At 39.0% G+C, this 24,750-nt stretch overlaps 1 protein-coding gene across 6 annotated transcripts in view; it reads left to right on the forward strand.

Annotated features, from left to right (window-relative positions):
• The window catches only part of ripor2 (RHO family interacting cell polarization regulator 2), a 95,923-nt gene that overhangs the window by 50,225 nt on the left and 20,948 nt on the right, over nt 1-24,750 (forward strand). For 5 of the 6 annotated variants that reach the window (XM_055018033.1, XM_055018034.1, XM_055018032.1 and 2 more), the window contains 5 exons: nt 15,037-15,157; nt 19,175-19,330; nt 19,946-20,024; nt 21,097-21,120; nt 22,324-22,377. In XM_055018033.1, coding sequence (XP_054874008.1) covers nt 15,037-15,157; nt 19,175-19,330; nt 19,946-20,024; nt 21,097-21,120; nt 22,324-22,377 — 434 coding nt within the window. Of the gene's footprint in view, nt 1-14,841; nt 14,950-15,036; nt 15,158-19,174; nt 19,331-19,945; nt 20,025-21,096; nt 21,121-22,323; nt 22,378-24,750 lie in introns of those variants that run through there. The other variant, XM_055018037.1, reaches the window with a different exon arrangement.

A 24,750-nucleotide genomic window follows, 5' to 3' on the forward strand; every position in this document is an offset into this window, starting at 1 on the left:
GCTCATTCACACGAAGCTATACGACACTCAGAGTTTGCATTATCACAGTAGCTGCTAACACTGGAAAGAATGTTGTCTTTTCCCGCTAAAAATAACAAATGAAGCTAAAATAACTGTCTGTAATCCTGTCTGTATGGTAACTGCATTCCAGAGCTGCAGCATAGGTGGTCATTTTCAATCAGACGTGCACATAATGGACAAATAACAGAAGTAGGAAACTGGTTCTCAGGCCGACCCAAATGCAGAGAATGCTAATGTGTCAGCCAGACATATTGGAGTTATGTGCATGTCGCATTGGGAAGAGGAAAGATGGAAAGGAGAACATTATTTCAGTCTAAATAGTTAAAATAAAAATAAAATAACCGTCCTGTTGTCCTCATTTACAGGCACCAAAAAATATTGTTTCCTTGTCTGAAAATAATCCAAAAATTCAGCAAAAGAATTCCCCAAATTTCTGAAAATTTGCAAAACCTTCAGGATGAAAATTCCAATAATTCCTTAAAAGTTTCCCTTAAAAGTTTTACTTGGCAAGAAAATTCTTGTAAAAATCTTCCAAAAAAATCCTATGAATGTTCTTAAGAAACATTTTTAACATTTCTTTTTTTCCCCACCAAAAATTTTTCAAAGATTTCCCAAAAATGTTGAAAATGTGGACATCAGAAGTTTTACTGTTAAAATATTTTTTTTCTACATTTTTAAACTTTCAAACGGGTCAATTTTGACCCGCAGGCTGAGACGAGGGTTAAAACTTTCATTTTCTTGTTTGTTGGTGTCATTTTTTACATAGATGTTATATTGCTACACATGGGAGACAGAAGAGACTGCTGCTATGGTCGCTGAGCCAATCACCACCCAACCTGTAGCTCTCTGTGTGTGTCAAAATAAAAGCATCTGCTAGTTGTAGAGTGCATCAAATGCAGACATTCTTTCTGAAGTGTCATTCTTCAACGCAGCTTGCCACAATACTACATATAAGTATACTTACACACTGCAAAATCCTGCGATACAGTGAGACCACGATATGGCGAGGGACCATTGTTTTCCCACTTCACTTCAGAGATGATTGAGGAAAGTGTTTCTTTTCTTTCTCTCACTGTGTTGCCACAACAAGGTATTACGGGACATGTAGGATGTTGTTAAGAGCTAAAAAGCAGCATTCTCTGCCTTCAACTGTTACAAATCTGTGGCACCTCAAATGAAACCAAACACCACTGATGGGTGTGAAACTGCAGGTGGGCTCAACCTCCAGCCACCACAACCTCAACAGCGAGCGAGCTCTGAGTTTATAAAGTAGCGTTAGTGTCGTGGATGTGCAGAAATGATGTTGTCACAGCTTCATTTAGCTGCAGCATTTAATGACTTTGTTGTCAAGTCAGCAGGAGACCCATCATGTGCTTATGGTTTAAGCCCTTGTCTGTCAGCTTTGTACCGTCTAATGTATAAATGTAAAAAAAAAAAAAAAATAAATCTTGGAGACCATTAATCTGGACGGTGCATTTACTGCTCTGGCTTACAGTTCTCACAAGTGATTACATGCTGCTCTCCACCGCTGAAATGTCAGCAGTAGCTGCCTGAATGTAACTTCATGCAGACATGCCTCGGTTAATCTGGTCATCTGCACATTTAAATGCCACTCCACATCCTGGCCTTAATTTTTTCACTGCCTCACGAGGATACTGATGACCTATAATTAGAATAGAGTGACTATAATCACAACTTAACGACATGTAGGGGGAATCTGAACACACTCACACACACACTGGGGTCTAAAGAGCAGGAGGTGCTGTTGAACACTGGGAAATGTCACTGAGATGGAGAGAGGAACATAAAGAATACTGATTACCTGCACTGATTGAGGCGACATGTGAAGGAATCAGGATTAGATGAAGCCAAACTTAGTCTGATCTGTGGCCTTTTCAGAACGTTTGATGCTGGATTTAATGTTTATGTGCGTGTGTTTATCTGCTGCAGCATATCTGACCTGTCTCGTCTTTCATGTGATGGAGTTTGCACTGACACATTAACACATGCCTCCGCAACATTTAGGTCCCAGTCTATCCCATAATAAACTTGTTGAACTGTGTCAGATGCTGGAATTGACTGTCAGCTGATTCTTCTTATGATTTATAAAGTTCAACCACCTCAGTTCCGACCCAATAAAGCTTTGGCTTTTTATTTAGTAAATCAGTCATCATGGGAGGATGTCTGAGATCAGAACAGTCGGACTAACTAGGTCGGGGTTTTGGGCAGCTTGATTATTTTTGGACAGGGAACATGCTGATATCCAGGAAGTCCAGTCAAACTCAAATAAACAAAATAGTTGTTTTAAACTTGGCTTTTTGAGAAATGGATAGTTTGTTGTCTTCAGTATGAGCAGGCATCCTTTATATAGTCTTGAAGCTAAGCTAAATTATCCTTCTGATCCCCCAAACCCACCACTGGGCTTGAAAAGTATGTAGTATCTTTACAAAAATGTCTGCATTATATTCTTTTTGGAAACTAAACCAGATCTAAGCTTAAAGTCGTGATATTTAATCCAAATCACCTTTTCCTGCTTGTCTCATTAAAACATTTTACAAAAGAAACATTGCTCCAACCACATTTTGTAAAAACTCAGGAACTTCTCAGCTGCATTGGGTTGAACTGCAGGCTGTGTACACAGAGCAGATAGGAGACAAGTATGGAAACAAGTAAATGTAAGTCAAAACATATCTCCAGTAAGTAGCCACCATTGTTTTTATAGTATTAGTAATGTCTGTGGGTACGTAGAAAAATGTTGCACATGTTGAGTCCAAGTTTATTCAACTTTTTTAAATTGCATAAACAAAGAAATCCAGCTTTTATTTATTTATTTTCAAATATTTGCGGCATTTTAACAATGTTATATTACACTGAAGACATTTTTGAGTTCTCTCTCCCTCTAGCCATGGTTGTGCTGTTTCCATAGAGTACTTTATGTTGCGGTGAAAATGAACCAACAGTGAGTTAAGATGTAGCAGAAAAATGCTCAGAAGCAGCTTTTAGTTAAGGGGTTAAGCGACTGCTAGTGGAAGCTTCCTGTTTTCTTGTCCCGCCAGTCATTCCAAACACCTAAGTAGAAATCAAATCTGTGGCCAGATTCACTTAGTGCTTCCTGTTTTTGCCTCTTCTGGGTTTCTCATGGTGACTTGTGAAAGGGATCATCAGCTACTTTGTCTTTTCTCTGTGTTACTTTGCTGCATTTGTCATTCATCAGAAATTATTCAGGAATTTTCTGCCATTGTGATCATTCAACAGGACATCTATAAAAAGGCTTTGTGAACATTTGCTAGAGACGACTATTGACTGGTTGTTTTTGTGCCTGAAGTGCACTTACTACACACAGGACGTATTGAAATGTCTGTACTGTCCATTGTTTCCTTTGTGTGGTGGGATTCCTGGAACAGTGAACCGGTGACTCTTTAGTCAGAACGTAAAAATGTTGTTTATGATCCTACGAGTGATGGAGCAGTAAGTCAGAACAGCGTCTCTGTTCTCAGGTGTAAACTTTTGGTGAATTCCTGACTGTCACCGGATCAAGTTATTTACCAGGTCTTCCTCTGTCTGAGGAGACGTGGATATCTTCTACATGCTGATAACCAACAGGAGACAGGCAGCTCTTCTCCTCTCCGGGTTTAATATCGTTTGCTTATATGTATGAATGCCACATTCTTAGTGAGACTTAAGGCAAAAAAACTAACCATTAAAGCTGCATTACTTGATGTTTTTATCCACTTGGAAAGAAGCTATAAACACAACACTGACATATTAATAACTTTTAAGTTGATAGGGTGCAGAGTTTTGCAAGTGTTGGAATGCATGTCTAATGGTTGAGGTCTGTTTTGGGCTTCTAAGGACAATTTCTGACTCTTCAGTTGTTAAATGCTTCATTATTTTCACCAACTAGTCACTAACTGTGTCTGTTTGCAGTTTATTGCTGAGCAGGCAGTCGGTTTGTCAGATGTGTGAAAATAACTCTGGTCAGGGCAATAAGAGTGAACCGAAACAGTAAAATTACAGGTTCAAAAACCAAAACAAAGAGCTCAAGGATCTTGAAAAGCTCTGGAGACCCGAATGGAATTACAGTCGGGATATTTCTTCTTGCTATAGTGACACCGATCATATGTACTTAGAATTTTGATCAATTGTTTGTAGAAACAAAATTATAATAGCAGCTTTAATTACCTGAATTTTTACATAGAATATGGGACATTCTATCGCAAAACATTAAAATTTTAGAACAATTTTTGCTTGACCATCTCTGATTTGCCTGATATATTTATGTAACACATTTAAAAAGCCTGTGGCCAACCAAAGAGCTCGACAGTAAAATAATCATCAACAATAAGAAACAATAAAAGCAAAACAATAAAACAGTGAAATAAAACAGATAAAATATCCATAAATCATCAAAAATACGAAACAATAAAAGCAAAACAATAAACAGTGAAATAAAATAGATAAAATTTTCCTTGTTATTTTTGGACAGCCACTTTGAAACATAGAACTCTTTTAAACTTGGATTTGCCAAACTAGCAATATTTTTATATTCATCGTACAACTTGTCATACTTAAAAATTCAGCAAATTTAAAAAAAAAAAAATCAATTTTATGACCAGGTATTTCATATTTAAAAGTATTCTTTATGTTTATAGGCAGTCGGGGGAGGGCTGTTTGCGTTACTGTGGCATGCAACTACATGTGATTCATAAAATATCACTAGTTGACTTCTCCATTGTCAATTATTTGTAAATGTGTGCTCAAAGGTGGACCTTTTCGTGGCGGCTTTAATTTTTTAAATTTTGTATTTCATCTCACCCATAATCAGAGATTATTGACCTACTAGTCCAATATTACAGATTCTGAATCAATGACATGATGAGAAATAAATGAATAGTTCCTGAGATGTTGTCATCCAAACATAGTGCTCAAAGTCAGTTAACGGGCAGTTTTATTTATTTATTTTTCATTTTCTAGGAAGATATAACTTTTAAATTTTACAGACGCCAAAGTTTTGAGCAGATCGGAGGTGGTCGAGCAGAAGGCCTCTGATGATTTGAGATGCAATAAAACGTGTTGTAGAGGCATTACGTTGCTGCTGAAAGTTAAAATGAACTCTTCAAACTTTCTCCCCGTTTGATCCCTTTTCAGCGCTTGCTGGCAGTGAAAACTCTACGGACTATTCTGCAAGTCATCCTATTATTCAAGGCATTTCATTGCCACCTCACAAGGCAGCTTTTTTCTGCTCCACGCTGTCGTCTTAAAGCAAATTCACTCTCTGCCTTTTAGGGGTTTTTGAGACGCCTTTTTATTAGAGATGAATAAAAACTCCATCCTCAAGAGGAACTTAGACTTCTTCTCCTCAGCACTGAGGATAATGAGGCTCCCGGTTCCTAAAGTCATTTTGCCTTGTAAAAGTAGCTCTAAACTGCCAAATCCTGAATTCAGCTAAGAAGCAATATCACAAGCTTTACAGTGTAGTGGTGTAGGTTTACATGTGCATCACTCTGGTGATACTTTCCATAAACATAACTGTGGTTTTGCGTCTCTGTGTGTGTTCTGCAGATTTGTCAATTTGTCAGTCAAAGGTTTATGGGACATATGATGAAAGAGGCATTAGAACATGTTGCCTCTCATCCCAAAACGAAGCACATGTACCTCACGCATGCAAGGAATAATCTGTATAATGTGTAATTTTGTCTCATTTGAGGATGCTTTTCATTTCCATGCAGATGTTTTGCAGTGTAATATGAGAGCACTGAGTAGACGAAAGCAGAGCTACCTCCTCTTTCATTTTAATTATAGTAGTGACGCTTGAGAAGATCATTGCAGGTTAATGTGCTCAGGTAACCAGACTAAACTGTCATCATGCACTTGTTTTCAATTGTACAGGATTTACAGGAAGAAGGACAGAAACAACACTGTATGTTTTGGCTCAGAGTTGGCAGCCTGCAGCCAGTTTTCTCCCAGTTTGGAGCCACAGCAGCCTCCTCACTGAACTAGTTCACACAAACACAGACTCCTGGATAACTGAGCAGCTTTTAGGCACACTTTTGCAACCTGCAGGCTGTGTTGGAACACGTTTACACTCACATGTAGACAGCGTATCATCATCGCCGTAATCTCTCGCTCGGCTTCATCAGAAACTCGTCTCTTTTCGCATCTTTTTATCCACTTTCTCCCTTTTTTTCCTGCATAAAAGCCCTCATCATCTGCTGCCTGCTGGATTCTTTGATTGCTTTTTTTATCCGCACATCCTGTCACATTAAATAAAAAATAAAAATAGAACGAAAGGAACAATGAAAAGCAGCTTTTATGACTCGTGGACACATTTAAAGAAGCATCTGTAAAAGATCGGAGCATAAAAAAAACGCTTTTTTTTATTTCCAAAGGAAGGTTTGGTGCTTTAAAAGCCTCGGCCCTGTAACACGAGGGTGTGTGTGTCCTACTTCTTGGCAGTTGGCTCATAACCGTTGTTTTACGTAACACACTTCATCCCATTTTGTCTGCTGTTGCCATGGTGAGGCTAATTTATACAGGCATTAAGAATTAGACTTCTCTTGTTAACATGCACGCTGGGTTTTTTTTACACATAAATACACACTCACGCACATTTGGACTCACACACACACACTGAGGATTATTCAAGAGTTAAATGTGGGGTTGTGTGCGTGCAGCCGATTGTGAGGTTGGGTGGGAACCTTTTATAAACGAGGAGAGTGAACTGAGCAAAATAAGCAAAGTGCAAGTGTGTGTTTTGTGCAGCAACGTTTAACTTCAGAGGAAGAGCTCCGAAAGATTGATGGGATTATTAGTGTGCATAAGTTAGAGGCACAGCGGGGTTTGTTTACATACAGCGTTTATACAAAATAGTACAGACATCCATTTTATTGAGTTGCACATAACTTCATCTTTTTTCTCCTGTTTTGAAGCTCAAGGCCTTTACTCTGGTTCACCTCCTAAGTGCTCTTCATGGGAGTAAGAAGTGGCTCCCATGCTTTAATTAATAATTAATCACAGTGACATGAGGAGAAAAGGAACAAAACAAGAGAAAGGAGAAGCAGAAGAATAAGAAAGTGAGTCATACTGTCATTGAAGAAAAGGACGTTGGTGGGAGAAGCGTTTGGAGAAATCAATTCAAATATCAATTAATACAAGCTCCCCGAACATGAATGGAGGATTCAGAAGATTAGAAAAACTTGTCTTTTGTGTTTGTTTGGCGTAAGTCTGAAGGAGAAAGAGAAGAAAGAGTAAAGTTGTGTGGTGGTTGTGTGATTCTTGATCGATGAGGGTCACTGAGATGTAGCTGCTAACAAGTAATCAGTGTTGACTGAGAAGTGTTCATTTTCCAAACCCTCTCAACACTAAGCAGTTTCTGGTTGTTTTTCTGCATCTGTTACATTTTTACTCACTGTGGGCTCATTTTTCACTGCAATATTAAGTCCTGCACCTCTGTGGAAACAGCACAACCATGGCTAGAAACATAGAAAACTCAAAAAATGTCTCTTGTGCAGTTCAACAACGTCATAATGTCATAAATCCTAAAATAAAGAAGAAATATCAGCTAAATTTCTTTTTAAATTTATTTTATAAACATTAAACAAACTTTTTTGGACAAACATCGGGGACTGTAGTTACTTATACATGGGATACCTGCTAATCCAGGTGAGCTACAGTGGCGCCCCACTACTGACATTTTTAATTTGTTTTCATACTTAACAGCCTGCAGTTCAGCTGAAAATTCCCTGAATTTTGGTCGCATGAGTGCTGGTTGTAGCTGAGTCACACGTGGCTTTGCTGTTGCACAGAGAAGCACAGATTTTTATAATCTCATTAGTGCAAATGGTTTATTTTAGATTTTTAAATTTGTTTTAGACATGTAGAATGTAGTGATTTTGATGAAATAACACAATTTTAAGCTTTGGTTTGGTTTTCCGACAGAACGGCACATTATAGATGAGTAGTTCATGGACCACTGGAACGTTGACAATCCAAAGATTCTTTATTTTTACAGTTTCTGATTTCAATAGCACTGTCACACTTGAAGCTCATATAGTAAACATGAAAAGCACAGTACTCCGCCAAGACTGTCCATTCCCCGACCTTGCGCTGAACACAAGCGTGTGCTATGCATGTGTACGTTATGTACGGATACCGAAACACCCCCACAATTTAATTACTTCCTTGTATCATTTCCAATAAGTCAACAGCGGTGGATTTGTAGTAGGATCTTCAGCAGGCAACTGAGGTAGCGTTCACTTGTTGTCATAGTTACAGTGACGCCGTGCCACTATCTCAATGGGAAATCCTTAGCAAATCCGTGGATCCAGACTATAAGCCGCATCACTGCCAAAATCTAATGAGGTGGTCCTTGTGTCGTTTCTGACTTTCCCTGAAAATTTCATCCAAATCTGTTTGTCTGTTTTTGAGTCATGTAGCGCACAGACGGAATAACAGACGGACAGACAAATGTACGCCGATTGTCACATAACTCCACCGCGTTCCTTGGCGGAATAATAATGGTGACCCAGCTATACAGGAGGATAAACTAGCAGTGATGTTAGCTCCAGACACATTACTGTAGCCTTACAATCACAGCCTTCCATCAAGAGGCTCTTGCATCTTACAGTTAAATCAGTGAGTTTCTTGTCCTTTTTTTTTTTTACCCTCAGATGTTTTCTCATTCCTCATTCACTTATCCATCCTGTCCCTCATCCTCCCACACACTCACACAGACACACACAGTAACGGTAGGACTAATGCATTGATGCACACGGGCCTTGGAGAGCTGACAGCAAATTGATATTACACCAGGTGTCCTGCTCTCTCCTGCCACCTCCCCTTTCACTAATTGTGTATTTGTCCACTCTTGCCAAGCCGCAGCTCCGCATACTGATCAATGCGATGCTCACAAATTCCACAAAATAACCACACTCGCACACAGCGCACTCACAGGGGCATTTAAGGCTGAGATGAAAGGGCAGTGAATGGACTGACTGGCAGCTGTATTCAGCCTGGGCAACGGCTGGCAGCAAACCAGAACACACTGCAAGTGGGCATTGTTGTTCTCCCTGTGAAAGACTCTTTAGACGAGATGAGTGGTGACACTAAGAGGTGCGGAGGAAAAGGTTTTTATGATTCAGTGGTTGAACTCAGCTCTTTGTGAGGGTGTGTGTGTGTGTGTCTGTGTGTGTCTTTAACTACGCGGTAACATTGATTTAAATGCAGTTTTTCAAGGGGCTCGCTGAGGCTGGGAAAGGTTTTGGGAAAATCCTGCAGCCTGGACATGAGTGTGAACATTTAGCACACAACAGCAAGAGAGTTTCCTTTAGCGTTGACTACATTTTAAATGTTTAACCCATAAATCATTTGTAGAGAGGAAAAACATAGTGGAAATTGTCCATTACAATTGCTCATTATAACAACTACAGATGTCTTGTTTTGTTAACCAGCGTTTCAAAACCCACTAATACATAGTTTATTATCACTTGTGATGAGATAAATCATCAAATTCTCACTTCTGATCACATTTTACAAACTGTTCACAAAGTGTATTTAACATTTTTGCTTCAAAATTGGCCCAAACGATAAATCAGTTCATGAAATAGGTGTAAAATTCAAGAGGTGCAGCTGATTTTATATTTAGGAGAGTACATGCCGTGCCATATTTAAAACATGGGTATTATTTTTGTGACTGAGGTTGAGCGGAGACAGGATGATTACCTTTTTATAAAGTGCAACATTTATCCAGCAGCCCCTGAAAATGAATGTAGGACACACACAGTTTGACTTTCATACAGTCTCCACCAGTGTTTTCTAGTGAACACGCTGTCACTCTGAGGTAAATATGAAGCTATTTTCCCTGTTTGAATTGTATGAGTTATTTCACAGCTATGTGTGCTTCTCAGATGATAGGGAAAAGTGCTTAGTGTTGTTCCTCTGAGTCCTCATCATGGCCAGAGTTAGCTCTGTGTACTATTTGGGAACATGAAGGCATTGGAGGGACTTGAAACTGAGCAACCTGTGCAATATGGTGTCATTATCACAGAGTTTAGTTTAGTGAAGTGTCCACATTTTCTCCATCATTTTGTTTGGTCTAAATCTACAGGAGATCTTCAGGAAATGGTTTAAGTGCCGTGAACGATGTACAGCGTGTTCTGTTATTATCCAGAGTGCATTAGGTAACAAGATGTACCATCATTTGCCACCCACTGCTCTTCTTTTAGGGGAGTGAGTCAGAAAGTCAGAGAGGTAAACTGCTGCTGAACATCCAGAGACCAAAATGGACCAAAGTGTTTCAGAGCATTAGAGCAAATTGCAGCTCTCCTGTAAAGGCAACATTAGTGATTATTGGATCTCAGCAAAAACACATCATGATGGTATTACCACATGGTGTTATCTGACAAATATGATATATGAATTGATACCTCAGAACAAGAGCTATTAGTTGCTCAAGTTTTTTGTTTTGCACGTGTGTAGAATTTAGGTTTATCAGTACATATAGCAGTAATGCAATGCAGGTCATATTGATTCATTTTTATCAGATTTAGCACAGTCTGGCCATTTAATGATATACAGATGTATAACAAATTAAAGGAAAAACGTACCACTAGACCAGTTTCAATACATCTTGGCATTGATTTTCCAAATATCTGGAACTCAACCGGAGGGTTGAACACTACTTTTCCAAAAGATCTCTCATCGCGGTGGAGGGAACTGTCTTAACACGTCGGTCCAAAATCTCTTAGAGGTGTTCAATTTAGTTGAGATCTTGTGGCTGTGAAGGCCAAAGGACACGATTTACATTAAATTTGTGCTGTTGAGGACGCTTCCTGACCCTGTTTACGGACGTTTTTTTCATAGATCTAAATGCAGATGTCACCTCAGTCACCATTTTTTTTGAAGCACAAGCCAGTTGGCCATTCCTCGTCACTGAAGCTCCTGCCATCCGTGCCCCAACAGTGAACCCACTTTAAAAGTAATTTGATACATCAGAATCATCTGGGTTTACTCAACATCACTGCAGCAAAGTGAGAAATAAAATCATTTACGATGGTTCTGGCTGGTGTTAAGTTGACCTTAAAAGCTACATTTGCAGATTTTTGGAAATCAAAACCACTTGAAAATGAAACACCTGACATTGCTTCTCCTCATACATAGATAAGCTGATAGAGTGCACGTGTAAGCACTTACAGCAGGCAGTGGATCGTGCTGGAAAGCAAACGTGTTTATACTCATTTTAAATGGAAAAGCAGCAGCCGTCTAGAGGGTGACAGAGAGGGAACATTCAATCTTGCTTAAAATGGGAATAACAATGTGCAGTTTCAGACTTTCTCTCCAGAGATAGGACTGTGATAATGGTGCATTATGTTGCCCAGAAGAAAAGTGCCACAAATAGTGGAACATCAAATGAAAAAGACATCTAGAAATGCCTTTCTCTGCACACAATCACGGTGTGAAGTGGTTGAAGGAAGTGTCAGATTAAATGCTGCTAAAAGAGGCAACAAAGTTAAGCAATAGATGAATACATTTCACATGACATAGCAATTTTATGCATTTTAAAAAATAAATATAGATTTGTGCAGTTTAAAAGCTACTGTGATAATGGTTTTGACCATCATTTAAAAAAATCAATCTCATTGAAATTCATTTTTGGCTCCATCTGACCAATCAACCAGTCCTGTCCAAGAAATATATCTGTCCAGCTCTGGTCTCACTGATTCATTCCCTGAGTCACAGCCATCAGGGTCCTCTGTGTTAAACCCAAGTAGCTGCTATTAATAGCCTTAGCAGTGTCAGTGTCTCTGGTCTATTGTTCCCTCACCGCAAAACAAGGATCTAGTCTTTCCTCGGGCCCCGTGCCGGATCTTTGTGTGGCTGTTTGTCTGCCACACAGACGAGAAGAGATGATATCAGGTTGCTGGTTCAATCAGTTGTTGCACTGTGGACGGAGGTGTTGTGTTTGCTCGCATTTGTATTTCAACACGAGCCTTTCACTGCCCCCCCCTCCACACACAGAAGTCCTCCGGAGACATGAAGATGGATGGATCAGTGGAAACTAGAGGAACGGGGCCCCCCACACAAACAGAGTCACACAAACAGACAGAGAAATCCAGTGTTTAGCTTGTCAGTCCGTTGGGCAAAGTTGTTGAACTGGTAACACTGTGGGATGGCTTATCTGGTTTGTGTGAGGATGAGAGGCAGAAACAGAGCAGAGCTGAAGACCAGGCCTTCACAGACTGATTCCTCTGTTTGTTAGCAGCAGTTAATTTGATTTGACAATTCTGTCTCATTCTGTTTCCCTCCTTTAGGCTCGTTTGTATCCACCGTACTTTTCCTTTGGCTCAGTTGTGAATTGATAGCGATGAGAAACACAGAGATCAAACTTCTTCTGCCTCAAGTTTATAATCATCATATTGTCACCAAAATCAACAACTGAGCTATTATTTCCCACTAAGAGATGTATTTTTTTGGTGTTTATATGAATAAAATGTGCAAGGAGCTGCATCAGTGTCTCTGGAGAAATGTTGTCATTTTTCTCTATAATTGCAAAATGACCAGCAGAAATATGATCATGTTACAAAGTAATCTGACATGGATTCATGTGTTGTTGTTTTTTTTTCTTATTCAAAATAGAGCTCTAATGAATACACTTTAACCCTCGTGTCGTCCTGCAGGTCAAATTGACCCGTTATAAAGTTTGAAAATGTGGGGGAAAAAAATATTGTCACAGTGAAAACTTCCACATTTTCAACATTTTGGGGAAATTTTTGAAAAATTTTTGGTGGAAAAAAATGTTAAAAAAGAGATGTTTCTTTAAGAATATTAAAAAAAAAAATCAACCAAAATCCAGTGAATTTCGCTGCATTTTGGTTGATTTTTTTCTTAATATTCTTAAAGAAAATACTAGAACTTTTACTGATATATATGGAATCATTTTAGATATTTTTAGAATTTTTTGGAAGGTTTTTATTCATTTTTTGAAAATATTTGCAATTTTTATTTTTTTTATTTTTTAAATTTCTATTTCTTGCCAAATTTGGTGATTTTTTCTTTTAAATAAAACTTTTAAGGGAAACTTTTAAGGAATTTTGGGAATTTTCTTCATGAAGATTTTGCAAATTTTTATAAATTTGGGGATTTTTTTTTTTGCTGATTTTTTATAGTTTTTTTCAGACAAGGGAACAATATTTTTTGGTGCCCATAAATGAGGACAACAGGAGGGTTAAAGTCTGAACCGTCCTCCTGCATCACATAAAACCTTCTCCAGCTGACCTCTAACAACATTTCCACTTTATAAAGTCTCTCAGTCGCCATTCTTTTATTGCCTTTGTATCCTTGTGAGCGAGACATGAGCAAAGCTTTAGCACCTTTTAAACATTCATTCATCAAACTGCTCTGAACTGCCCTTTCAGTTTAAATGTCACCCTGCTGCCACCAGCACCCATGATCTGGACAAAATCTCACCCTGCTAGCTGAACGTGTGATCCAGTTATCTCAGTGGATTCTTCCCCCTCGGGCGCTCAATCTCTGCTACATCATTATCTGACAGCTATATTTGGATGTTTCTCCATCTATTTTCAGCTCTCTCCCTGAGCGGCCACGTGAGTCATGTTCAATTCTGCATCTCTGGCTTTAAAAAAAAAAAAAGGTTGAAATCTTGTCAGTGCTGCTGCTGCGGGTAAATATAGACACAGTGATTAAAAGTTGTCTTATCTGTAGGAGAGACTGATTAGATAACTCGAATACAGGGCAGTTTGGGTTTACATTTGTGGAATTCATTGCAAGTGAGGTTGGTCAATGGTGAAAGTGGCCTTTAAAGCTGCAGGATCAACATATAATTGCGGGACTTTTTGTATCATAGTTGACATTTTTGCTGTTTGTTATAACCAAACACCACATGGCATTTTTACAGAAAGATTCTTCTAAATATTCTATATATAGCTGAGTAAAATTGAAATTGGAAGTTATTTCTAAAGATATTGTAGTGAACCTGTTGACAAGCCATAAATCCACACTTGACTCACACACTACTTTATATTAAATAACTCAGAAAGCCTTGGAATCTTGCCAGTCTTTGGTTCAGGAGGAAATGACATCATGTGGAGCAGGTCATGTGATCTGGAATTAACACACTTCCTTGAGAGGTGTTTTTGTAATGGATAATTTAGTTGAAGGTGACAATTTGTTATTTTCCGTATAAAATTTGATATATTGCCAAAAAAGAAATATCTGTCATGATTATCTCAGTAAAAAGAACACAATCAAAACAATTTTTAATAAGCTCATTTTATTATTGTTTGGATAATTAGAAGGTCGTTGTTATTAAATTCAAACAGTTATTTAGTTGACATTTTAGTGATATCCAGTCATTTTTTATTAAGAAGTGATTGTTTACATAATAAATAATTATGGAATTTGTAAAGACATGATCATAATGAACTTTTTTTTTACTTTTAATGAAAATGTATGCAAGATATACCCCATGGACTTCACAAGTCCCTCAATTATATATTGACCCTACTGTAAATGTGTGATGAAGTATGTAGTGACTTCCGCTTGTGGTTCATCTGTAATTTTTCAACAAGTATCAGTCCGAAGTATCGCATATTTAGAAAAAGTCCCTCACTTAGTTCAGGTAGTAAATATTTCAAAAGTAGAGAACACCTTTAATGCAAAGTGACAGCAGTTATGTGTTGTGCCACCTGCCTGAGGGGTAACAGTATGTTTGCAGCTGACTGGTGACAAATAAACCTGAGGAGTCGTGACACGCTAGCACAGGCTCTGAATGCTGCTCGTCCACTTCGCACATCACTAACAGTGTCTACATTGTGCTGCGTTGCTCAGTGCTCACTGCACTCCGCTTAACCTCCCTGTTGACATGTTCTGGTGCTAATTGGGTTCACAAGATGCTTTTGTTGAGCTTGTTATGTATGACAGACAGCGATCCTGAGTCACTCACTTGTTGTCCAAATTCTGCCAGCGTATTGAATGGATTTGTCTCGTCTGTTTCTCCAGGAGTGTCGTCCCGCGTCCCCGAGATCATGGCGGCCGGCACCCACTCCCCCGGCGGGCCCAATGGCATAATCCGGAGTCAGTCCTTCGCAGGCTTCAGCACGCTACAAGAACGACGCTCACGGTAAGCAAAGGTCTTCAAAACCCTACAGGAGCTTCAATAAAAACTCATCTCTCGGGTTTCTGAAGAAGTTTCAACTCCCATCCAAGAAGCTTCTTCACTTCTGAACTGTAGACGCTTCTTGGATGAGATTTGAAACGTCTTTTAGAACCTCAAAGACAAATCCAGTTGCTTTTTACTGAAGCTCCTAGGATCACCATGACCTGGATGACTGAGAATCTACACAGACATATTTCCTGGCACTTTGCCTTGAACACCCTATGATTGGTGCTGGATTATGAGAAGATGTCTGCAAAAGTGTTAATCAGAGATGAGCTGAAGTTACTTATTTCTGAAATTACAATTGGAGTCAAGGGGTGAATTAAAGCATGTATTCTAAAACACTTCCTCTGATTGATTTGTACACAGCGACATTTATACTTTATCTTCAGACATTGATTTGGAAGTCAGAACTACATGTTATTGAGCGTTGTGGCTTTAGTAATATGTAAACTTTTAATAGCTGACAATAGACTGTAAAGAGCACACGTCGATTATAGGGGAGCACAAGAATTTAGAATGATTTAAGTGTTCGGGTTGTGATTTTTGAGTTTGTTGATGTCCACAGCAAAATGAGTGAGGAACAAGAGAGAAAGACTGAAAAGGAAGATTTGGCTGTAAAAGAAAGTCGGCATATGGAAATATTTCAGGTAGATGACGTCCAAAGACGGGTGTTTTGAAAATGTTGCCAGCAGACGAGGCGACACGATTGATTTGTTCCACCATTTGAATCAGTGGAAAGCCAGATCTGTATACCATCCAAAGAAAAACAACTATTTTCGATCTCTTTGCCAGCGTTACATCTTATGACAAAGGTTCCAAACTGCTTCATTTAGCTTTTTAAAGGATTTTGTTTAATATTTTTTAAGCAGATGCACTTCCCTACAAAATCATCCCAATAATTTAAAAATGATTAATTCTCTCCAAATAGCGTTATTAGAGCCATCTGGTAGAAATTTCTGTATTTTTTTCAATACAATTCACAGAAATGGAAAATATTGCCAGTTTTTTCTAATATGTTACAGCCCTAATAGCTTGATAAACATGCTGTGCTGATAACAGCTAATAATTGCATGATACAGATAAATTAGTGTTTCTCTTTCCGGATAAGTAACAAGTAATTGCAGAACAGACACAACATACCGAATTTTGTGTCTCCATTACAGAGTTGTTGCTGTTATGTGTCACATTTATCACATATGGTGATCACAACTCTTTTAGAAAATAACTGACACTCAACATCAGTGGGGATATAGTAAAATGAGTTGTTGTTTGTTGTCATTAAGATGGAAAAAATAGCAGTTAATTCTGCATTTCAATCTCTCCACTGTTAACTTGTATGTGTAGAACATAATTTGTAACTTCTTGCTGCTAAAAATAGTTTTGTATTATTCAGTTGTCAAGCAGAAATAAGCAGAACAATTTCACTGCCATTCACAATATTTGGAGATTTGACCTTGACTTTGTATTAAAGAGGTGAATGGAAGAAAAACACACTTTAAAGAGTCACTTCAGAGCTCTAAGCCAATTTTGAAACGGAAGTCTTTCTATGTTGGTAATGTGCTCTACATATAAGTACAGCTTTTCCCTACACACAACCATCAGCCTGAAATAAATCCTGCAAAGCCTTTCTATGCTTGTGACTTTGCATTTTCAGCTGTGCACTGACTTAACAGAAATGACCCGTTAGGAAATCTCATCCGTTACTGTAACCAGGCTTATATTCAAATTTCACTCACACAGATGGAATGTACTGACTCAATAATCTGGAGTTCACGATGATCAACAAGCCGCAGCAGGTTTTAAGAACCAGTAAAGAATCCTGAAAGGATGATCATCACTCTGCTGCCGCATACACTCACAGCCAGCTCCTGATTGTGTTCATTCATAGCCAGAAGTTTGTGGCGAGAAGTTGGAGATCGATAAAGTTCTTGAGAGATGAGTGTCTTATCTGTGTTTCTCCCTCACTGACTCATCTGTGAGGGTTCTCGCTCCATCACCACAAGACAAAATGTGTTTACATTTCACCCCAGATATATCTCTTACAATCTTCTGGCCTTCTGGTCGTCCTCAGCGACTGTTTGAAGACGCTCTTCCCCTCTTCTCTCAGCATTCAGACAGTGAAGGGGATAATTGGCTGGAATGACTCGGGTTGTGTGGGCGAGTGACAGCGACAGACAAGTTACCATTGTGATAATGAGCGAGGTGGAAAGCTGCAGAGATTCGGCTTCTGAAGCCACTGGAGTGTGTCATTGTCTGAGTATGCTGTGTCTGTTAGCGCTGTTGAGCAACGACGCTCCATGTGTGTGTCCATGTGTGTGTTTCATGTGCTCTTACGCTTCCCTAAACCCTGCAGACTGTGCAAGGGTTCAAATTCACAATTATTAGTCAGTATGGATGCATATGCGTATTTCTGCAGAGAGGCCCTTTACAGCACCACAGCTTGCGTGACCCCAAGGCTACTCGGCGCTCTCTTTCAGTGTTGCCCTATATTTGTGGCAGCTTAGCTGAACTTGTGCTGCTGCTGGCATGCAGCAAGAAGCGGCACGTTCCAGCTTGTCGAGCGCTGGAATTGGTTGTCGCGATGTCCCTGAAATGACTCTGGGATCATTTCATTAAGACGAGGGAAATGTCATTTGTCAGCTAAATCTGTAATGGTTTTAAAAGCTGAAATGTGCATGAGCGGCTCAGATGAGTGTGACCTAAAACGGATTAATATGAGGAGAGAAAGCCTTGTGAGGTGGCTGTACTGATTAGAAAATTTGTAGTTTTCTCTATTCAACCATAGACATGAGGCTCAGAAACAATATTTGTTGAGTGACAGGGAAATTATTTGATAATTTATGGATTGTTTCATAATTTATAAAGAAGAAAATACCAAAAAAAAAGCTTTTTTTTTTAGATTCTTATATAAGATTTGCTGCCTTGCTCTGTTTCATAAAGATGTTATTTAAGGACTTGTGCTGTTAGGAAATGTACTGAAGAATTTTGACTATAGACTAAAATAACAGTATATTGAGAAGTGATCAGTTTGTGGGTTAGTGAAGGTGTCCTACTTTATGTGTTGGCACATACATATTTGTAGAAAACAAATGTGTGATGTTTTGTAGCTCAAAAACTAATCAGAAAATTAATTGATCATACAAAAAACTGAATTGCAGCTCTGCACATATGACTCCATTTCCAGGAGCTTGTGTCACTGAAGGAGTGTAAGAGATTTGTTGGCTTCACCTCTTCTGAGTCAATCAAACAGTTGTAGGTCAATTGCTGGAGGACTGCAGAGGGAACAGACTGAAGAGCACTAGAATGTCATTGACTGCTGGGAGTGTGATTGTCTCGGTCTGTGTGTTTGTAAGTTTTTTCCAGCTGAAGACAAACAGCAAGTCAAACACAGAAAGTGGGGGAAGCACATGTTTGCAGATACTTGTGCATTTGTGGTATTTAGCACAAGCCTGTGATTGATGAAGAGGTTCACCTCTCAGGTTTTACTGAGAGTTTGTGTGATTGGCTGCATGTGGGTTATTGATTGCATGCGGCGCTTATTGTACAAGTTGTTTGGACGATGTCTGAATGATATGTAGGTTAGAAGTGTCAGTCCTGTGTGACTGAGTCGTTGTGGTGCGAACAAACACTATTAGGCTGCTCCATCTGACAGATGAGATGAACTCATGCTGAGACTGACCAAAGGGCGTGTTCAGGATGCTGTAAAATAATGCAGAAATCTCATCTAGCAAGATGCTCATATAGGCAGCCAGTGGAGTGGCTGAAATACTGAGATGCAACGTTGTGCAAGTAACTGAACTGTCTTCATCTTTTGCTCCAAGCTGCATGTTTGGGTCAACGGTTTTTTAAAACGCTGTGAGGCATAATGTTTTTTGTTTCTTTGAAACACTGTACAGCAGATAGTAAATTATCCTGCATTGCACTTGCTAACATATGTGTGTGTTTTGTGTGTGTGTGTGTGTGTGTGTGTGTCTGCAGGTGTAACTCTTTCATGGGGAACACTGCGGTGCAGAAGAAGCCTCAGTCCAAGCCCAAGAAGCCCCACCTGTCAGGCCACAAGGGAGGCAGCAGCTCCAGAGAGCCGCAGCCCAAAAGACTGGAGGAGGTTTACACGGCTCTCAAACAAGGCCTGGAGTGAGTAACTCATGCGCTGAAGTGCACTTTATGATCTGTACACACACTCACATTCACTCAGGAAGTTGTTAAAGTCAAAATGAACAATCTTGTCCTTTATGTATACAAGACACTTAGGAGATTTTTTTAAATGCTGTGTGTCTCCTTCTCTTTGGCATTTTTCCCTTCACTTTTTAAAATTAAAGTGTGAATAGCTTTATAAGGATTAGTCACACTGGTGTTATAGAACCAGTTCAAAAAATGCACGATGCAACAGAAAGGAAACACAATGAACCAACATCCATTTCAGCTGTAGTGGTCACAGGCAACCTCTTCACTGAATGTCTGTCTGTTTTTATAACAGATACTGCCTGGTCCCAGCACACAGACCACCATGTTAGCTGGGGTTAATAACATTATGCTTTGAATCTGTTGACTTCTCCCCTAGAACATATTTACATAACTCCATGAAAGTTTAAGTACAAGTGTTTATATTGCAGTCGTTAATTTTTGTGGTGAGTTTACATTGCTGAACGATTTTACTGTTTCTGCAGCGATGTCTCAACACAGCGATCTTTAAAATCCAATAGAGCATTTTGTATAAAAGCTTAACTTTTTTTCTTTTCTGCACTGTAGTGAGTATCTGGAAGTTCATCAAACGGAGCTGGACAAACTCATGTCTCTGATGAAAGACATGAAGAGAAACTCTCGCCTGGTGAGAAATTACTTATCATCAACTTACGTTAAAGCTGCAGTCAGTGCTGAGTTCATATCTGTTCCTTTTAGGGGTTCTCATCTTTCAAACTTCAGTTTTTACATCAGTTTGGACAACTTAAGACAGATGCAAGATCGCATTGCTAAATGCTGTTTAACCCTCGGAACCCCAAGCATTTCACGGTATAAAGGTGACCCTACACAGATATATACTGACCATACTATGCTTGTCTCCTATCTGCTCTGTGTGAACACTGCCTGCAGCTCAGCCCAGTTCAGCTGAAAAGTCCACAGCTGAGTCGTTCACAGCTCCAAGGTTACATTGAAGATTGCTGAATTTTTTGTTTCCCACAGAATCTGATTATAGCGAACAGGTTTTGGTAGGGAAAAAAAAGGGATTTTGATTAAATATCATTGTAAAGCTAAGATTTGGATCCTTTTTCTGATGGAACTGCACATCACAGATGTTCGGTTCGATGACTGTCAGAAAGCTAAAAATAAGATTTTTTTAATTTATTTTTTTGTTCCTAACAGGTTTTGGCTTGGACAAAAAGGCGTCATTCTAGCAATTCTGTCTAAAGATAACACGTCTTTTAAACTCTCCTGTGGGTTCAACGGGTTAAATGTCATAAAGTTAAACAGTAATTGGATACGACAAGAATGTGACAAAACTTCTGCCCCAGAGATATTAAATGTTCTCCTTTATTTTGCTTGGATGTGTCTCAAAGAGAACATTACAGGTGCAAACAATTACTAACTGATGTTGAAATATTAAAATCGATACTGTGTGCAGACCTACTTTGTGTCTAGAAAATATCTTTGGAAGGATGCAGCAAGTTTTCAGCAAAGCCAAATGATGAACTATTATAAAAAATATTTAATTTTCCCTCATTAATTCAGACATGGAAAATACTTTGTTTGTTCCAATTCACATAGTCATGTACACATAATGTAATTTGGTAATCTGTTCTTTTTTGTGATGCCAGACAACTTTAATCTGCTTTTCATTACATAAGCAGCCTCATCTGTGCCTTTAGTAATTGTGTGATTGTGTGTGTGTGTTTTCTCTCCAGGGAGTGCTGTATGATCTTGACAAGGTAAGAATGATGGAGGGGAGAGTCTTCTGTAACAAGCACACCAAGTTTGGTGTGTGTCAAGTGAATCTTTGATGTCGGAAAGAGTTGAAGGAGGGGGAAGAGAAAATGGTTAAAGGCAGAGGAAAAGAGGGAGGGAGGATAAAGTGGAGCAGTAAGAGGAATAAAAGATGAAAGTGAGAAAAAATAATTGGTGGGACAAGAGAACAGCCAGCTTAAGAGGGACTATCTGAGAAAGACGTACCGTATGCTATCTAATATGTAGATATATATTAAATTGTGTTGTGTTAAGAAGTAGACTGATACTGGATTTTTTTGGAGCAGATGCCAATTTTAGGGAGTACAAACATCTGATAAGGATTTATTGGCCAATGCACTTTATATATTAAGACCACAACTAACCAACTATTTTCACTTTTGGACAATCTGACAATTATTTCGTCAATTTAACAAAAAAGTAGTTGTTTGCACTACTGTGTTTATAGCAATTTTCATTTTTGCACTACTGTGTTTATATATTCCTTTTTAGCTGTAAATTTCTATATATATTGTGTTATATTTAATTTTATTACTACTATTTTTTTCTTCCCTGTCTTTCTATGGTTTCTTTATTTTTTATTATTCTCTTCCATATTCCTAGAGTGACACCAACAGCCGAAACCAAATTCCTTGTGTGTTGTGTACATACTTGGCCATTAAAGCTGATTCTGATAAACTGTTGATCAGTATTTCCCAAAGCCCAAGACTATTTTCAGTTTACTGTAGATGAGGAAAGAAACAATTCATCACAGCTCTATTGTACATATATTAGAGTTATCTGAAAAAGGAGTAAGTCCTGGTGTCATTTTGTATTAATGTATTAAAATAATGTGGAGACTATTGAGAGGATAGTAAACAATGGCGCCACTCTACTGGACAAAATGTGGTGACATTGTTTCTAAATTACCCCAGGCATCATGTTCTCTATAATTAAGCTTTCATATCGGTTCACATTTGATGCGATTTTTCTCTAATAGGCCGATAGTGGTCGATAATATCAGTCAGGCTCTAATAAGAAGGATGTTTTCATAGAACCTCTTTGAAGTCAATTCTAGACATTTAGTGAATCTGTGACATACAGATCATTATTTTGTCATCATTAAACCATATGTGGCTGTATTCTCATGAGCACCAGTAAATCCCTGTGCTGTGTCCGTCTTCCTGCAGCAAATCAAAACCATCGAGAGGTACATGAGACGCCTGGAGTTTCACATTAGCAAGGTAAGCGCTGATGTGTGTTCTGATTACTTTTCAAGGATTGTTATTCTTCTGTCAGTCTCTGTGCCAGATGAATAGTTTGAACGTCAAGCACTGAGTCTTCAGTCTCTTTTTCCTGCATGTCTGTGGCACCTTGAAAGGCTTCCGTTAAGAGCTGTTGAAGATGTCAGCTCTCAATACCTTGTTTCACGTTAAGCCTCTCCACATCTCGCCTCATCCGCACAGTCATTCAGGAACCACTATCCTGGAACATATTTGTACCTATTGGTGAATATGTAGCTGAAGCCAGCTGTAAGTTAGCTTTGCTTGAATAAAGACTGGAGACAGGAGGAAACAGTTGCCATTTCCAGTTTCCATTTCCTGCCAGTTTCTTGTAGAGTAAAGCTGTGGTGTTCGTCCACGTCTCACTGGATTTCTGCCACCAGGTTAGCTTAGCATTCCTGCTCCCCGCCGGTTCATGTGTTGGTATATTAGAAAAGTTTCCAGCTGTTTCATTGGTTGAGGCAAAAACTTCCTGACAAAGGATGCCAGGTAGGGATTACATTTTTTGTCCTCTGTCTTCTTTTGTAGTGTCCTCACAGGTTGCCCGTTGGGGACATTAATCCCCTACAAGGTTGCGAGGCTCAGTGACTTTTCTTCTACATCCCCTTTTGTAGACCTGTAATGGTCTCCCTTGCTGTGCGTCAAATCAGACGTGACAGCAGGAAATCAGAACACACTCCCAAACAACAGCGCCCCTCCAAGGGTAACCATGGTTACCTGACAACGGAGCCTTTGAAGTCCGGAGGAGCTCAAGGCAGCCATCCATTGGGTGACATTAACCCTTTACGTTTGCATACGTCCTGACAGACAATAAAAACTCACCTTGAAACCTTTTGTCCAGAAACAAACACGTGTAAACAACACTGCAAAAGAGGACGAGACTGTCTGACGCTTGTGTCGGGTTGAAGAGTGCAGAGAATCTGGGTCAGGGCAGTTAGCGGCTACAGCGAGGAGCAATTGTCAGGGTCCTTAAAGATGGGAAAAATGAGAGGAGGAGATGCAAGAAGAAAAGGTCTGACAAGAGTCAATTGAAAATAGGTAATGTTCTCTTAGAAACTCAGGAAAAATGTCTGCAGCTTGCTCCACTTTGACGACCAAGAAGGAACAAGTTGATGCCTGTTCTGTCTTGTGAGGTTGTCACAGGATGCTGTTCAACAAACACTCTCTCAACACTTTTCTATTTAGCATCCAACATTATTTTGAATCCCTTCTGTTCTTTCATGCTCAGTACAAAAATAGATTTAAATGCACTAGTAAATATTTGAAATAGCGAAGGAGCTTGTGATGTATCTTGCCAGACAGGTAAAAAGCCTCAAAAGTTGAGGCGTAACAGAAAAGTTAAATCGAGCCCTCGCTGTGTCTCTTCATTCTAAGTATATACACCTGCTCCTTTCCTAAACCTTTCATTCTCACTGACTGTCAGACTTTGTGTTGGTTATTGGTTTGAGACAAAAAGTCTCACGCTTACGCTTTCAGAAATAGACTTCGCAAATGTTTTGTTCCTCTTTGAATCTATCAGATTCTAGTTGTTCTCCTGGAGTTTCTGGCAACTCTCTGAACCACAAGCAAGTTTCTGTGCTCCTGTCACATTTTATTCGCTGTTGGCTCATTTTTCACTGCTATAAAGTCCTGCGCTTCTGTGGAAACAGCACTACCATGACTAGAAGAAGAGTGAACTCACAAATGCCATCTGTGCAGGATGATACAGTTACAATGGCATAAATCATAAAAAATGAAAAAAACGAAAGATTTAACAAAAATATAAAAACTGGAATTAACATATACAAAGTGTTTCCAAATGCCCGCAGGTGATACTGACACTGGAACACAGACAAAATACTACAGACAGTTTATGATTTACATATTTAATTTGTTTACATACTTGTCTCCTGTGTGCTCCATGAAAGCACAGCCTGCAGTTCAGTCGAATAGTCCCTGAATTTTTGTCATGTGACTGAGTAATGGCCTCATGGATGAGCGCAGAATTTTTACTTTTGTACAGAGTCTGTTTCAACCAATCGATTTATTTTTAAATGAGAACTTCAGATTAGAGGGATTTTGATGAAATGTTACAACTTTAATCTTAGATGTGTTTTTTCCTGATGGAACAGCATGGCACATCACAGAGTAGTAATATTATATATAAATAAGACAGGTAATGCAAAACAGAGGCATATATTTACATGAACAGACATTTCTATAAAACAAATGTAAACAAGTCAAGTAGTGCAATGAAACAGCAGCATATATATTCACAAGAATGGATATTTCAGTAGCTACCTACACTCTTTTCATGTTTTGTGCCAGAAAGATGAGCATATCTACATTTTCGGA

The sequence above is a fragment of the Amphiprion ocellaris genome, chromosome 15 (genome assembly GCF_022539595.1).
Source record: "Amphiprion ocellaris isolate individual 3 ecotype Okinawa chromosome 15, ASM2253959v1, whole genome shotgun sequence".
In the NCBI taxonomy this organism is placed as follows: domain Eukaryota; kingdom Metazoa; phylum Chordata; class Actinopteri; family Pomacentridae; genus Amphiprion; species Amphiprion ocellaris.